The sequence below is a fragment of the Suillus paluster genome, assembly GCF_016628075.1.
Source record: "Suillus paluster strain FC165 chromosome Unknown EDB91scaffold_103, whole genome shotgun sequence".
NCBI classification, from domain to species: Eukaryota; Fungi; Basidiomycota; class Agaricomycetes; order Boletales; family Suillaceae; genus Suillus; species Suillus paluster.
In genome coordinates this window covers 124,031-138,763 of record NW_024537663.1, presented here as the reverse complement: position 1 = coordinate 138,763, position 14,733 = coordinate 124,031, and the positions used below count along the sequence as shown (strand labels likewise).

General features: G+C 47.6%; 5 protein-coding genes across 5 annotated transcripts; 3 read left to right on the top strand and 2 right to left on the bottom strand.

Moving 5' to 3' along the window:
- Positions 1–1,751: 1,751 nt before the first annotated feature.
- On the top strand, positions 1,752–3,009 carry EDB91DRAFT_1086734 (uncharacterized protein; the record flags this gene model as incomplete). Its single annotated transcript, XM_041316101.1, is given in 8 exon segments — positions 1,752–1,805; positions 1,850–1,930; positions 1,992–2,063; positions 2,122–2,177; positions 2,208–2,316; positions 2,369–2,785; positions 2,838–2,971; positions 2,991–3,009. The coding sequence occupies 8 exon segments, from the start codon at positions 1,752–1,754 to the stop codon at positions 3,007–3,009; spliced, it is 942 nt and encodes a 313-aa protein (XP_041171454.1).
- Positions 3,010–3,826: 817 nt separating this feature from the next.
- Positions 3,827–6,319, top strand: EDB91DRAFT_1254273 (uncharacterized protein; the record flags this gene model as incomplete). The annotated part of the gene is made up of 9 exons (XM_041323787.1): positions 3,827–4,006; positions 4,050–4,438; positions 4,494–4,569; positions 4,600–4,622; positions 4,676–4,794; positions 4,845–4,978; positions 5,063–5,143; positions 5,191–5,562; positions 5,621–6,319. The coding sequence occupies 9 exons, from the start codon at positions 3,827–3,829 to the stop codon at positions 6,317–6,319; spliced, it is 2,073 nt and encodes a 690-aa protein (XP_041171453.1).
- Positions 6,320–10,266: 3,947 nt separating this feature from the next.
- Positions 10,267–11,326, bottom strand: EDB91DRAFT_1086732 (uncharacterized protein; the record flags this gene model as incomplete). The annotated part of the gene is made up of 3 exons (XM_041316100.1): positions 10,267–10,917; positions 10,965–11,081; positions 11,132–11,326. 3 exons carry the CDS (start codon positions 11,324–11,326, stop codon positions 10,267–10,269), a joined length of 963 nt encoding a protein of 320 aa, XP_041171452.1.
- Positions 11,327–11,752: 426 nt separating this feature from the next.
- On the bottom strand, positions 11,753–12,744 carry EDB91DRAFT_1086731 (uncharacterized protein; the record flags this gene model as incomplete). Its single annotated transcript, XM_041316099.1, has 4 exons — positions 11,753–12,256; positions 12,309–12,421; positions 12,465–12,507; positions 12,592–12,744. 4 exons carry the CDS (start codon positions 12,742–12,744, stop codon positions 11,753–11,755), a joined length of 813 nt encoding a protein of 270 aa, XP_041171451.1.
- Positions 12,745–14,135: 1,391 nt separating this feature from the next.
- EDB91DRAFT_1061530 (uncharacterized protein) lies at positions 14,136–14,646 on the top strand (the record flags this gene model as incomplete). Its single annotated transcript, XM_041314453.1, has 2 exons — positions 14,136–14,316; positions 14,372–14,646. The coding sequence occupies 2 exons, from the start codon at positions 14,136–14,138 to the stop codon at positions 14,644–14,646; spliced, it is 456 nt and encodes a 151-aa protein (XP_041171450.1).
- Positions 14,647–14,733: the final 87 nt, after the last annotated feature.

The following is a 14,733-nucleotide window of genomic DNA, read 5'->3' as shown; positions in this document are numbered from 1 at the left end:
ACAACAAGGACCATGATGCACCATATCAGTCGCCATCACTATACAGTGTTTGTATAGTGGTGGTACTGACATGGGCTCATGTTTTGGGATACCGGGCGATGATGAAGGAAAAACGCAACAATGACCATGATGCACCCAGTATCAGTCGCCATTAGACAGATATAATCTCAAGATACCCTTCAAGGTGCACTCTCACGATCACATGACATTTATTTTGGCAAAAAATTAAGGATCACATGACATTAAAATACCCATAAAGGGCAATACATTTGCGCTATGGCTTCACTAAAGTGTACAAGGTTGGCAAAAATAAAGAAAGACAAAAGACTAATGTAAGTGATGCAAGACAAGGATGGAGGGGCCCTCTCCATCCAAGCCTTGCACCCTAGAGTACAAAATATAGAAGAAAAAATGCGCAGTAACTGATAATCTATGTAGTGGAAGTCAGTATGATATTAAATATTAAGCCGGCGCTTACCAGTTTGAAACATAACCAAGGAAAACTGATATAGAAAGCTAGAGAAAGAAATGCGGTTAGTGGTAGAGTATGATTGAAAGAAGAAAAGAAAAAACCCACTCAACCAGACAGGCGCAAAGCAAGAAAGTGTCATAGAAAGCTAGAGAAAAAAATGTAGTTAGTGCGGTATATTTGTAGAAGAAGAAATAAGGGGGCTTAACAAGGCAGGTGGAAAATCTGAAAGAGAGGTGAGTAGGCGTAAAAACTGGACAAAGTAAAGGTGCCAGTCCCTAGGGACATGGTTGGCCAAGAGCATATCCCCCAGATCCCAAAGTCCAAGGCGCCAGTCCCTGGGGACATGGTTGGCCAGGAACACAACCCCCAGATCCCAAAGTCCAAGGCGCCAGTCCCTGGGGACATGGTAGGCCAGGAACACAACCCCCAGATCCCAAAGTAAAGGCGCCAGTCCCTGGGGACATGGTTGGCCAGGAAGAACTAAAAAAACAAAGGGTTAGAGGCGCCAGTCCCTGGGGACATGGTTGGCCAAGAATAACTAAAACAAAGTCAATCAAGAACCAAGAGAAAGGACTGACCTTAAGGTGCGCTATCAAAAGCTTGATAGTGTGCCAGCTGTCAAAATAAAATAAAACCAAGTCAGTACTACAAATCATATGACTTAACATTACTTACTGAGAGCGGTAAAAAGTCAATGTAACACTGCCTTTGAACACTTGCAGCTGCAGTCTGCAAGTGGCCAAAGGACAGGTACAAAAGATAAGGAAGAAAGGTGTAATAGTGTAATATATATGGGTTATGGGATGAAGTGGAAACATGGTTGAAGTTGAGCAGACGAACCGTGGGAACAAGGTTGATGGTTGAAGTATTGTTTGTTGATTTGTTGTTGTTTGTACCAAATGTTCCCGCACTCAATTCTACTGGTTGTCGGACTTTGCCGGTGGGAAGTCACGTGCATGTTTGGTTGGTTTTTTCGACTTGTTTCTTTTGTCTAAGTCTCTTCTCTCTCTTGTCAATGCGTCTCTTTGATCATGTGAGTGTCTTTTGTTTGTTTTTGTCCACGTGTCTCTTTTGCTGACGCGTTTGTTTTCTCAACGCATCTCTTTTCTCAACGCGTCTCTTTTGCTGACGCGTCTCTTTTGTCCACGTGTCTCTTTTGTTCCACGCGTCTCTTGTGTCCACGCGTCTCTTGTGTTGACGCGTCTCTTAAGTCATGTGAGTTTTCTTTATTCTATTTCTATGCTAATACTAACTACAATACCAGCTCTTGTCACCCACTATGGTCCGCACCAAGAACACCGCCAAGAAATCCACTGGCGGCTCAGCCCCACGTGTCCTCCTCAACATCTCAAGCACCCGGACTTCTGGAGTGGATAGCCGGAGAAGGAAGGCTTGACCGCCTCCAAGGTCAAGCCTGTGGGAGGTGGGGACATTGAGAAGAGAGATGCTCATTATAAGGTGCGTCTTACTTTTTCTGTCTTGTATTTGCTGATTCACTTTATCTTTCTCTCTTCTGAAGGCTTTGACCGCTGCCAAGGCCACCTTGCCTATGGGAGGTGGGGACTTGGCAAATACAAGTGTTCACAATGAGGTGCGTCCATTTTCTCACTAATCTAGTTACTAATGTGCTTTATCTTTCTTCCTTTTAGTATTGCATAGTCTGCAGGGATGGTGCAGGGCGCTATGAAGAGAATACTCTCTTCATGTGCGCTCTGTGTCCCAGAGTTGTGTGCAGGCTCCGCCTGCAGCTGCCGCCTGACTTAGAGACCACAGTCCTGCAGGACAACATCTCTTTCCAGTGCATTTGTTGCCACATCAAGATGGAACAAGGCGGCGCCTACTTTGTGAGTTTTTTGATTTTATTTTATTTTTTTGTTCACCCCTCATTGATAACAGGGTTTCTATAACACCAACCACCTTCCAGTCTTGGACAGGTTCTTACCCATCAATGGCGCGCTTGAGGTGTCTGAGCGAGCCGAAATTTCAGCAGCCACAGTCATTTTCATTCACCTCATCCTCGTCGACTTCACAGTGGCTGGTAGCCCTATGGAGTTTGCTCATTCCTTCCTCAAGCCCTACTATACTGGCGACCGCATCCAGTATCTCAACGTCTACTATGACATTGGCACTGATGCCAAGCTTCCTGCCTACCACAGCAACATCCAGAAGATAATGAAAGGTTTGAAGAAGTCCTTTGTCTGGGAGCGTGTTGTGATTGGCGTCTCTACTCACACTGATGAGGATTTTGGAGACCCTTTTACTGGGTATGAGGATGATGCCTCAGAGGGCTATATCAGCACTCCGGTCAATGATGTGAGTTTTTTTTTTTCTTTCATAGTGCGCCAATAAGTGACCCTTTTTACAGTTCTTGGAAATAATTCTCCAACCCTGGCAAACTCTCATTGATGCCGCCCAGGAATCCTACCTCTGGATGTTCTGTTGTGGCCACCTTGTCACCAACTTGGACTCATTCCATGGCTTGCAAGAGGCTGTTGTCCGGTGAGTTTTTTTTTTCCAGTTTATTTGACATCATCTAATGTTCCTACAGACACAAATTAACCTGGTACCATCACATTCAATGCTCCTCGGTTTCAGCCCTCTTTCACCTCGCACTTGCTCATTGCGTTCACAGAGAGGGTTCTCATTGGACGTTGCCCACTTTGTTTAGCATTCAAGGATATGCTTGCACAAGCCTGTGACCTTGGTCGCCACTCTGACATTTATCTGCTGACACCTGTCAAGGAGGGCGCCCTCACTTGCTCTAGGTTTGCATGGGCTAATGTGGAGTTCCATCCTTGGGGCCACCGCCTGCCTATCCAATGCAGTGGGTGTGGTTGGGCTAATTCTTGGAGGTCCGCCTATGTCAAAGGCAGCAAGGACAAGGCTTATATTTTTGAGTGCAAAAATGACTCTTGCAATGTAAGCCATACATTCTCTCAGCCACCAGGGTCCACAGTACTTTATTCTGGTAGGAAGAATGGTAGTACTTGGTTGGATATTCCATTGGAGACACAGTTGGCTTGATTTACATATTTTTCTTGAATATCTGTCTTACTTTGTACTTTGCTTCATGTTATCATTGTTCTGAGTTTGAGTAATCATTTGTTTGGTGTCTGAATCTTGAGATTTGGTATATAAGCTAATGTCATTGAATTTGTGAGTCGGTCAGATTTATACTTAGGTGATTTTGTGCTGGTTATTTGAATCATGTGACCTCAAGATAGTCACCTGATGAGCATGTGACCATGTTTTGATCATGTGACATGGTTTGTTGATCTGTTGTCAAGTGAGTTGGTACTGGTTACACATTCTGCAAACTTATACCGGCCTCCATTCTCAAGATTTTTGCATACAATGGCTGACTGGACACATGTATTCAAGGCTGTTTTGGATGAGCACAAGATTTCCTATGTTTCAGCTAAAGGAAACCCTGCTGAGAGGGCAAAAATCCTCAAAAGCATCAAAGATGCCATACTTGAAAGTGACCAGGCCAAGGATGCTTCGACTATGCTTCCAGGCAATAACATTCAGAAGGTGAGCTTCCAGTCTCTTTGTCTATATTAATCTAATTTTATAGGCTATCCGTACATATTACTTGCGTTTTCTGGAGGATGACGAGGACCGCGATCTTGAGCAAAAAATCATCGAGGGAGCTCATAAACTCACATCTGGTGCAGGCATCATCACTGTAGATATGGTCAAAGGCTGTCAGGATGACAAGCCTCTGGATGCTGCAGCATTCAAGACCGAATTCTCTCCTTTTGATGTCGCACAGAAGTTGTTCAAAGAAGAAATTGGGGAGTATGACAAGAAGCACCGTGACACCTCTGACCTAAGGTCCATGGGGACAAGGACAAAGCTGGTCCGGTCCTGGTACAATGCCCTGTCACCAGATGTACATGAGGAGCTCAGACTTGTGGCAGAAAAGTGGAACCAGGAAGGTGCTCTTTCTGACGCCAAGGACAGGTATTTTTTTAACACTACATTGCTATATTTAGGAAAAACTCATGTGTATCTACAGATACCGCAGCCGACACCAGAAGAAAATCATGGAGGACTTCATAAAGATGGCAGGAAGAACCATGGGTTTACATGTTGTGATGCTCGTAGCTCATGATTGAGGGGAGGGGAAAATGCCTGGAACAACCATGTCAGTGTTATTTTTTTCCCATTGACATTACCATTGACAATCTATTGGTTTAGTTGGGAATCCTGTCCCAGGAAGGCGAAGAAAACTTTTACTCTGGCTACCAAAGACAACAAGAAATGGGCTGGAGAGTCCCAAGACCGACTTGCTGACTGGCTGAATGAAGCCGAGTATAGTAAGTCTTGGATACAGTAATTTATTTAATTGCTAATGATCTAGCAACAGGCTTAGACGCTGAGGACCAATCTGACAAGGAAGATGAGAAGTTGCCCGATTTAACAGTGGAGGTAGACGATGAGGGCTATCCTTGCCTACCGACAGGCTTTGAATCTCTCATGCTCAAGAACCAGCAGAAGGTCGTATGAAAGGTATTTCAAAAGGCTTATGGTGATTCATTTCTATTTTCGAAGTACTGTATTTTTCTGACCGCTTACATTCAACAGTGGTCATCTCAAACAACCCTAGGGCTGCAGTCCCCTGGGGTCATATTACCCAAGATCCAGACCATTACCTTGACATGGACTGTATTCCTCGAAATGTCGTCATCAAGGATCCTTCTCACCTGCAGAAGGAAGCCATCAGTATGATTTTTTCACTTTGGAAATATCGTGCTAACCATAATGAACCAATTGTCCGGTTCGTTGGGTATAAGGAAGGCGACTTCTATGATTCACTGGCTAAGAAGGGGGATGTAAGTAAAAAATCAAGGAAGAACCCAAAATATGTCGAAGTATCATCAGATGAGGACGAGGTACTGAAGAAGGCCCCCCAAGCCAATGGTTCTTCTGACGAAGAGGATGACTTGGAAAGCCACACCCCATCTCTTTCCGATTCCTGCCCGAAATTCCATATGGGTGGTGACACAGTCGGTTATCTTCAATCCCTCTCTACCCTCCCAACATATTCTCGTCTGTTGGCCACAGTTCAAAAACTCTCCAAGACAGTATGTATAATTCACTACATTTGTGATAACAGCATTAAAATTGACTATTTTTTGAAAGCAAACTCCTGATCCTAAGGGCAAGGCTAGGAAGCAACATCTGCCTGTCTGGGCATCTTGGATGTGGTCTGAGGCATATCTACCTCAAAATATGCACGGTGATATTCAGGCTTCCTCTGTCGCTTTGGAGGAACTAGGCAACTATGTCATCAAATCTCGTGGTTTGGGTATGATTGTTGTCCTGGGCCTTGGACTCCTCATTCGTGAGTGTTGCCGCGCTCAGGAGTATGAAGCAGATGAGGCTGGAGATGATGTGCCTCAATATTTGGGCGACTCCATCCTTGGCTTCGAGGTGGGGGACAAGGTTGAAGAGGCCATTATCAGAATCCAGGTGAAGGTGGACACAATGCTGCCAGATGGTAATGAGAAGCAGATGACAGTGGGGGAAGAAGTTCACATAAGGCATCTGGAGAACAAAAGGCAGGTGAAAGAGAGGAGGGAGGCAGAGCAGGCAAAGGTGGCTGAGGAAAAGAGGGTGGCTGAGGAGAAGAGGGTTGCTGAGGCATCTCAGATGACTGATCAGAGGGCTGCCACATCAAAGAAGGCAAGCAGTACTAACACTGGAGGAAAAGGGAAGGGTAAATGCCCAGCAACAGATGTGGATGATTCAGTCATGAAAAAGGTGAAGACATCTGCTCCTCCTGATCCTCCTCGTTGCTCTACCAGAGACAGAGCAGCTTCAAAGAAGTTTAAGAACTGAGACATCATCATTAGCACAATACCTTAGAATCCCCTTCTTGCAGTTTGTTGTCAGATACACTTGAATTTTCATGTCTTTTTGAGTAACATTGATGTTAGCACTGACAATACTTTAGCAGGATGCATAGATGGAATGACCGACCCACTGATACCTTATTGGACTATTGGCCAGCCAGTCTGTGCAGCATGTAGGCCATGGCCGGCCGACCTACTGGTATTATATTGGCCTAGTGGGCCAGCTGCCCTATACGGGATGTAGAACAGGGGCGGCCGCCCCACTGAACACTTTTTGGGCCTTTGGGCCACCCAGTTTATGCAGTATGTAGGACATGGCCGGCCGGGCTACTGATAAAATATTGGCCCATTGGGCCAGTCAGTCCATGCAGTATGTGAAGCATGGGCGGCCGGCCTATCAATAACATATTGGCCCATTGGGCCAGTCAGTCTGTGCAGTATGTGAGGCATGGGCGGCCGGCCTATCAATAACATATTGGCCCATTGGGCCAGCCAGTCTGTGCAGTATGTAGGCCATGGGCGGCTGGCCTATCAATAACATATTGGCTCATTAAGCCAGCTTCCCTAGTCACCTGTAAGGAGTATATGTAGACTGTATTTTTATTTTTTATTCAGTCACCATTTATATTATCCCATATGAGATAAGGAGTGTAGGTAGACCTCAATATTTATGCAGGCTGTCCTAAATGCTCTAATATCAAATGAGATTCCATACAGGAGTAGGTCTAGCCAACCTCACTCATGTAACAAAAGATATATCTCATGGGATAGATGTAGGACCCCTGCAGGTTCATGCCTCATATAGAAAATGATATTTCTATGCTACTTATTTTAGTCACCATTTATACTATCCCATACGAGATAAGGAGTGTAAGTAGACTGTATTTTTGTTTTTTGTTCAGTCACCATTTATATTATCCCATATGAGATATATGTTTTATTACATGAGTGAGGTTGGCTAGACCTACTCCTGTATGGAATCTCATTTGATATTAGAGCATTTAGGACAGCCTGCATAAATATTGAGGGTGCAGGTTGGCCAGATCTACTTCAATATTCTGGTTTGACCTATATAAGTAGCATAGAAATATCATTCTCTATATGAGGCATGAACCTGCAGGGGTCCTACATCATCAGCAAAAGATATATTTTCTATATGGAGCATTGGCCTGTAAGGGTTCTGCATCACCAGCATATACAGGGAGTGTAGAGATATTATGATTTGGATGAGGCATCGGCCTGCAAGGGTCTGCATCACTGGCCTACACAGATACTGCAGAGATATCATGATCTGGCTGAGGCATCGGCCTGCAAGGGTCTGCATCACCAGCCTACACAGATACTGCAGAGATATCATGATCTGGCTGAGGCATCGGCCTGCAAGGGTCTGCATCACCAGCCTACACAGATACTGCAGAGATATCATTCTGTATGTAGGACACTGGCCTGCAAGGGTTCTGCATGACCGGCCTATACAGGCAGTGCAGAGATATCATTCTGTATATAGGACACCAGCCTGCACAGGTTCTGCATGGCCGGCCTATACAGGCAGTGCATTGGCCGGCCGGTGTCCTGTACACCTGGTTTTGCAGGTCAATGTACATGTCCTATCAACAGGTTATGCAGTACCATAAGACTGAAAGGTGTGCCTTCGGTACATAGACCCTTACTTCCGGATCACCTGTCATATCCCATACCTCCGGATCCAGAATTCCGGATCTACTCCATTAAAGTCTGGTTCTCCATCCTGCTATTCCGCCCAGCGCTCCGCCTTCATCTCTGCACTCACCCCTAACTCCTTTTAGATTAGCTATTGCTCCAGTCACCGGTTATGTCCTTTCCGCTATGCTTATTGATCTGTCCATTCCTACTTCATTTCCAACTTTACTGCTTTGATCTGTTACACTTACTAATAGACTTTCCACATGCTTTGTACATAGCCCTTACCTTTGCTGACTGATTTACTTACATGTTACCTACAGTATATAAACCCCTGTAATACTCTGGAACTCCTCAGTTCAAATATCATCTTAGTTCTGCTCATTCCTGCAATCTCCAGACTTGAGTCTCACCTCTTGTCCACCTCCAAGTCTTAGGGGTTAAACCTTAGGACTAATTCTCCGGCTCTACCTTAGGGTAGTCTAACCTCTGTTCAGTTTCTACTCTGGACTTCCATAGTAGCCTTACTCCGTCCCTGCATAAAACCTTCCAGAGTTCTGCCGAATTCCACCAACACTAAGTCCTCCAGAACTCCCCGGACTTCCGTCAGACTTCCCCTCTGTCCCCCGGAAATTAAAGGGCATGTACTCAGGTAAGGGGTGCAGTGCATGAGCTGAAGCCGAAGCCCTTTGAGTAACCTCTCCCTTGAGCACGACCTTAACAGTATATTCGAACTCACACCTTACCAAGTATACTAATGTCTGAGAATTACTTCTCCATCAGGTTTAAACTCCTGTCCCTCATAAACTACGATTTTTCCTCCGACCCTTCCATTATTGTTTAGGATCCTTCATCCTTACAAAATTTCCATTCCAATAAAACTCCGTATTCCTATGTCCAATCCTTCTGGCCTGATTTCCTGATCATAACTATCCTACTCCAGAACACTACATAATTATCTCTGGGTTCCTATTATATCTGATTTCTCCGCTGCTTCATACTGGCAAGTCACCTCCGGAATGTCTTGACATTCAATTCCCTTTGGATTCTCCTAGTACCACTCAGGAATACCACCTGCTCTCCTGCCACGATCCGTTGATTGATAGGGTATAGAGCAGACACCTTTTTCCGGGTTTTACCACTGGAAATGCCATTGACCTCCGACTGTCCGAAAGTCCTGCTTCACTGCGGAACCCCTGTCTCCTGGACTAGCCATGTCCTCCTCCACCGGTTTATGTCCTGGATTCACACTAGATAAACTAGTCCATGTACATGAGCAAGCCTCTCATATATGTGCACTGGTTTATCACCCATCCTCTTCCAACTCCCAAGTCAAGTTACCCCACTTCATCTATATACCTATACTCCTCCACTCCGATTACTCCTCCTCTGATTTCCGCCCCGCTTCGCCTCCTCCGCTCCTATTCCTCCTCTGCTCCGCCGCCTCCTGGAAAGTCTTCCATCAGGAGGGAACTCCATCTTGCTTCTCCATATACTCCTGGATCGTCCTCTGTTACTATGGACAGGGTTGGAACACCTCCTATGGAACAGCTGTATTATTGGACATTGAACGTCCCCTGTATGGACACCACGACTTCATGGGATGTCTGTAATCGTCTACACTCCTTGAACAGAACATCAAAAAAGTGGACCATGGACTGAGTGAAAAGAATGTACCAGACTCATCCTGGGACCCTGCCCTCCCCATGTTCAACATCTCAATGTCACCTTCACCGCTTCCAGGAGTAACCCACTCCAGGAAAACCAGTTGGAGGTATTCTAATGGTGCTTAAAGAACTACAAAGGCAGCAACACCAAGGACCATGCCAAGTCCAGTGTCAACTAGATCTTCTGAGAGTGTCATTAAAAGAAGATGAAGTCGCAATTTGCTGAAAAAAGTTCATTTGGTTGGTTTCAAAGCCACTGGTAGGATCACATGACCTCTCCTCTTTTCCCCATCTGTCCTTGCTCTCCATACAAATCCGACATCACTGATATCCGCTCTGCCCAAATTCTATCGCCCACTTCCTCCTACCTCCACTCTGCTTGTCTGTCATACTGAAACTCCACCCTCCGATACCAGTTACTCCGTCCTACCAAGGACTCTGGAATGGAGTTCCGAACCTTGCGTTCACCGGCAGAACCAGACTTCCATTCATTTCTCCACCGGTACCTCTGAAAACTCGATTTCAAAAGCAAGTGAAACAGCCTATTTCAACGTGTATACAACTATGTACATAAAGGTCTGGATAGGAGAACGGGAATTAGCTACACTTAGGCCTCCATCTCCACCTCTTCCTCCGGCTCTGTTCCCGGCTCCAGCTGAGCCCCTGTCTCTTCTCCATCCAGCCCCTTCTCTGCTTCACTCTCCGATTCTTCATCCGGCTTCTCTGCATCACTGCCAGAAGAGCTGGTAGTAAGCTCGGTCACCTCCACCGCTCCCGTCCCAATCTCTCCCCTTTTCCCAAGAACCTCCCGTTTCTTTCCCCGACCCAAAAAGCCCCTCTCCAGTGCGATTCTGGTCACGCGGAGGATCTCCCGGATTTCCGCTCGGACCTCGTTCCTCTCCTCCTTCTGCTCCACCCGTTGTAGTTCCAGCTGTTCGGCGAGATGGGTGATGGCTGTCGCAAGGGCCCCCAGCTTCGTGTTCGTCTCCGCCTGCACCAGGACCATGTTGTTAGCGGCCTTGACCCACTCCTGGTCATCGACCTCCATAATGGACTCCTCCTCCCCATACACCCTCCTCCTCCGGGAAGGCCTACCCACATCTTCCTCCATCCTTTCACTGGACTCCGCTGCCCGTTCCCATGTCCTTTTCCGACTCTTTGCCAGTACGGCCGGTTGCGAATCATCCCCGTCGACTTTACAAGAGGCCTTTAGGCCCGCGCACTGGTCACAGGCCTTTGCCTTGGCCCTGCCTCTGCTCTGTTCTGGTCAATCACTGGCGCAATGGAAATGACAAAAGTACTTACTTTGGATTTCGCCTGGGCCTCCTGCACCAGCGCCCATGTACATGCCTGGCTGGTGGCCTCACACTGCTGGCACATGACCACTGGAGGAGCAGCCTCCGAGACCCCCAATCTCCGCGCCTACCATAGACATCAGTATCACACAAGTACCAGATAGAAAGGAAACTCACCTCCGCCGCCTTGCGTGCTTCCTCCGCTAACCTTGCCCTCTCCACCGCCACAGCAATTCTTGCCTCCTCCGCCCTCTTGGCCTGCTCTGCTGCCTCTGCGGCCTTTCTCTCCTCCACTATCCTCACCGCGGCTATCAACTCCTTCAATTCCACCGTGGTCATACCGGCAAAGTCAAATTCGCGGGGAGCAGACATATTCAGTGAAGAAAAAAGTTAGAAAAAACCCTGCCCTTCCTACACTCTTATAGTAGTAATCCGTCACCATGGAAACTCCGCTCTGTACCCCGCAATCCACTCCAGTCCAAACTTCATTGTCTCCATCTGCCTCGCAGCACAATTTCCCCACCTCGCGCTGTGGACTTTGTTCCACATGCCTTGGTTCCACTGGCAACATCCGTCTACCATTTCCCCAACATCTGGGAATTTGTCTAGGACCTCAGGGGTTCGGTCCTAATGGGGGGATATTGTCACACCGTGCTCAACCAATCAACCTCATACCCTGACCTCCAGACTTCCGTATCTCCGAACACCTCCGACTACCGAACAAAATCAGCAACAAGTTACATTTTACAAAAAAATGAGCACATATGTACAACCGGATACGAAGGAGTACAGGACTATCTAGAGGTCATCAGTCTCCATATCTCCGCCAGAGACCCCAGCACCGCTCCCACCCTCCACCTCCACCTCCGTTTCCTCTGGTTCTTCCGCCGCCTCCACGTGAAAGCCGTTCCTCGCCGCCTCCAGGAATAAGGCTTGGAAAGCCCTCTGCTCCTCCATGAACCTATCCATGGCCGCTCTGCTCCCCTCCGCCACAGCGATACTCCGCTCCAGAAGTCCATTGGTCCGTGCCAATGCCGCCACTATGTTGTTGGCAGTGGCCACCCAGGCCTGGTCGTCGTACTCCGTCCATCTGCCCTCCTCCGCGATCACGGTCTGGGGATTGGAAATCACCTCCACGTCGTCGTCCATCTCCACCAGGCTCTGCTGACGCTTCTTCCCCTTTGCCCGGGGAGATGGGGTCCCCTCCGCTCGCTCCCGCTTCTTCCCCTTGTCGATACTAACTGGCGGAACGCCGCTGGAGCACTGCGCCTTCAGCTGAAGGCACACGTCGCAATTCTGGATCTACCAGACCACCTATTAGAGTACTCTGGAGAAAGAACCAAAGCATGCTTACCCTGTTGGACCTAGACGCCTGAGTCCAGGTACAGTCCCCTCTTATGCTCCACACAGGAGCTGCAAGATTTCTCCGGACCTTCGGAGTTGCTGGACTGACTAGTAACCTGATATCTGGATAAGTACCAACAAACATTCAACAAGCTATCTAACTTACCATCGACACCCCCATGCGCCCCAATGACGCCGACTCCAGTACCCTTCTCCGCGTCTCCTCAATGTCCCTCTGTTTCTGCTCCTCCTCGCGTTTCCGTTCCGCCGCTGCTCTCCGTTTTTTCCTCCACCTTGATCTTCTTCTCCTCCCTCTGTCTGCGCTCCTCCTCTTCCTCCAGATGAACGGCCTCCTGTAGGCGAGCGAACTCCGCCGCCATTTCCACCTGCCTTTCTTCCATGGCCTGTTTGGCGGACTTCTTGACGCCTTCAGGTTTGTTGGGCATGATAAACTGTATAAGAGAGTAGAAGGAGGGAAAAACAGTTTTTTTCTGTCTCCAAAGACCTCTGGCACATTTCTACCATCACTGCAGAAACTCCAATGCCTCATGCTCCTAACCGATGATCCAGACCCCCAGCCTTGTGGGCTCGGCCCTAAGGGGGGGATACTGTCATATCCCATACCTCTGGATCCGGAATTCCAGATCTACTCCATTAAAGTCCGGTTCTCCGTCCTGCTATTCCGCCCAGTGCTCTGCCTTCATCTCCGCACTCACCCCTAACTCCTTTTAGATTAGCTATTGCTCCGGTCACCAGTTATGTCCTTTCTGCTATGCTTATTGATCCGTCCATTCCTACTTCATTTCCGACTTTACTGCTTTGATCTGTTACACTTACTAATAGACTTTCCACATGCTTTGTACATAGCCCTTACCTTTGCTGACTGATTTACTTACATGATAACTACAGTATATAAACCCTGTAATACTCCGGAACTCCTCAGTTTGAATATCATCTTAGTTCTGCTCATTCCTGCAATCTCCGGACTTGAGTCTCACCTCTTGTCCACCTCCAAGTCTCAGGCGTTAAACCTTAGGACTACTTCTCCAGCTCTACCTTAGGGTAGTCTAACCTCTGTTCAGTTTCTACTCTGGACTTCCGTAGTACCTTTACTCCGTCCCCACATAAAACCTTCCAGAGTTCTGCCGAACTCCACCGACACTAAGTCCTCTGGAACTCCCTGGACTTCCGTCGGACTTCCCCTCTGTCCCCCGGAAATTAAAGGGCACATACTCGGGTAAGGGGCGCAGCGCACGAGCTGAAGCCGAAGCCCTTTGAGGTAACCTCTCCCTTGAGCACAACCTTAACATCACCGGTAAATCCTCTTACCACCCTATCACTGATCTGATGCGTACATATTGATATCCACTCCAACTTATGTCTTCGCCTGTGTAAAGTACTTACAAATTATATCCTTGGTACATAGCTTTACAGATTGACGATCCTGATGACTTGAACGTAGACATTCTCGATGATCTCAATGATGACTTGGCAGACTTCACCGAGACATCTGACACATGGGCGAACTCCACAGAGCTCACTGTCATCCCCATTGCCATCCAACCTCGGGTAGTGATGAGTCGATATGCAGGACGCTGCATGGGCACGAGGATCTCATTCCACTGGAGATTGTCTCTTCATGAAGGGCAGGCCGGATGACTCCCTTCACACCTCCGAATTTCACTTGTGGCACAAAGGTGCATTCTGTTCCGAACAACAGTTAGGCAAGCCAAATACCCCCACGGACCTGAAAACTCGAGCTTGGTCCCAGGTGACGTCCGTGCAGCAGGCAGTGTCCCTCCATGCCAGTATATATATGAAGATGAGGAAGCAAATGATGCAACTTGAGCCGGGGGAAGACCAGCTTCAGAAATACAAACCCCTGCTTCGGGAGCAGCTCAAAATCAGCACTGCCATTGGCGATCCAAATGCCCGAGGTCAGCGAAACGAGTCCCTCGCTTGGTTCTGGTCAGTCGAAGTCGACCTGGAGGGTCCTGATCACTTGTGGAATGAGGAATGTGAGTTCTGGCATGCTTGACATATCCTGTGCTCAGCTGACGGACCCTTCCGAAGTTTACCGAGTGCATTGGCTTTGGGCAAAGGCCCTACGGGATCGATGGAAGGAAGAAATGATGTTGGTCCAATTGGAGATGGATTGGACATGTAACCTTTTCTTGTGGAAAGCAACCCAATGGGGTGACAGGATGCGCGAATCATTGGTGAAAAACCTTCCAGGTCATGCATGCTACTCGGGAAGGCAATCCCAAATGTATTCATTGCTGGCACAGGATGCCCAGGCAGCATTTCAAGACCAGAAGAGCGGGTTTATAGAGGCTCGAGATGAATGAATTTTTTTTGCCGAAGATATGAAACAGCTACATCGACCCAAACATTTTAGTCCCGGGAATTGGCCGGGTCGACCGATGATGGAGTTT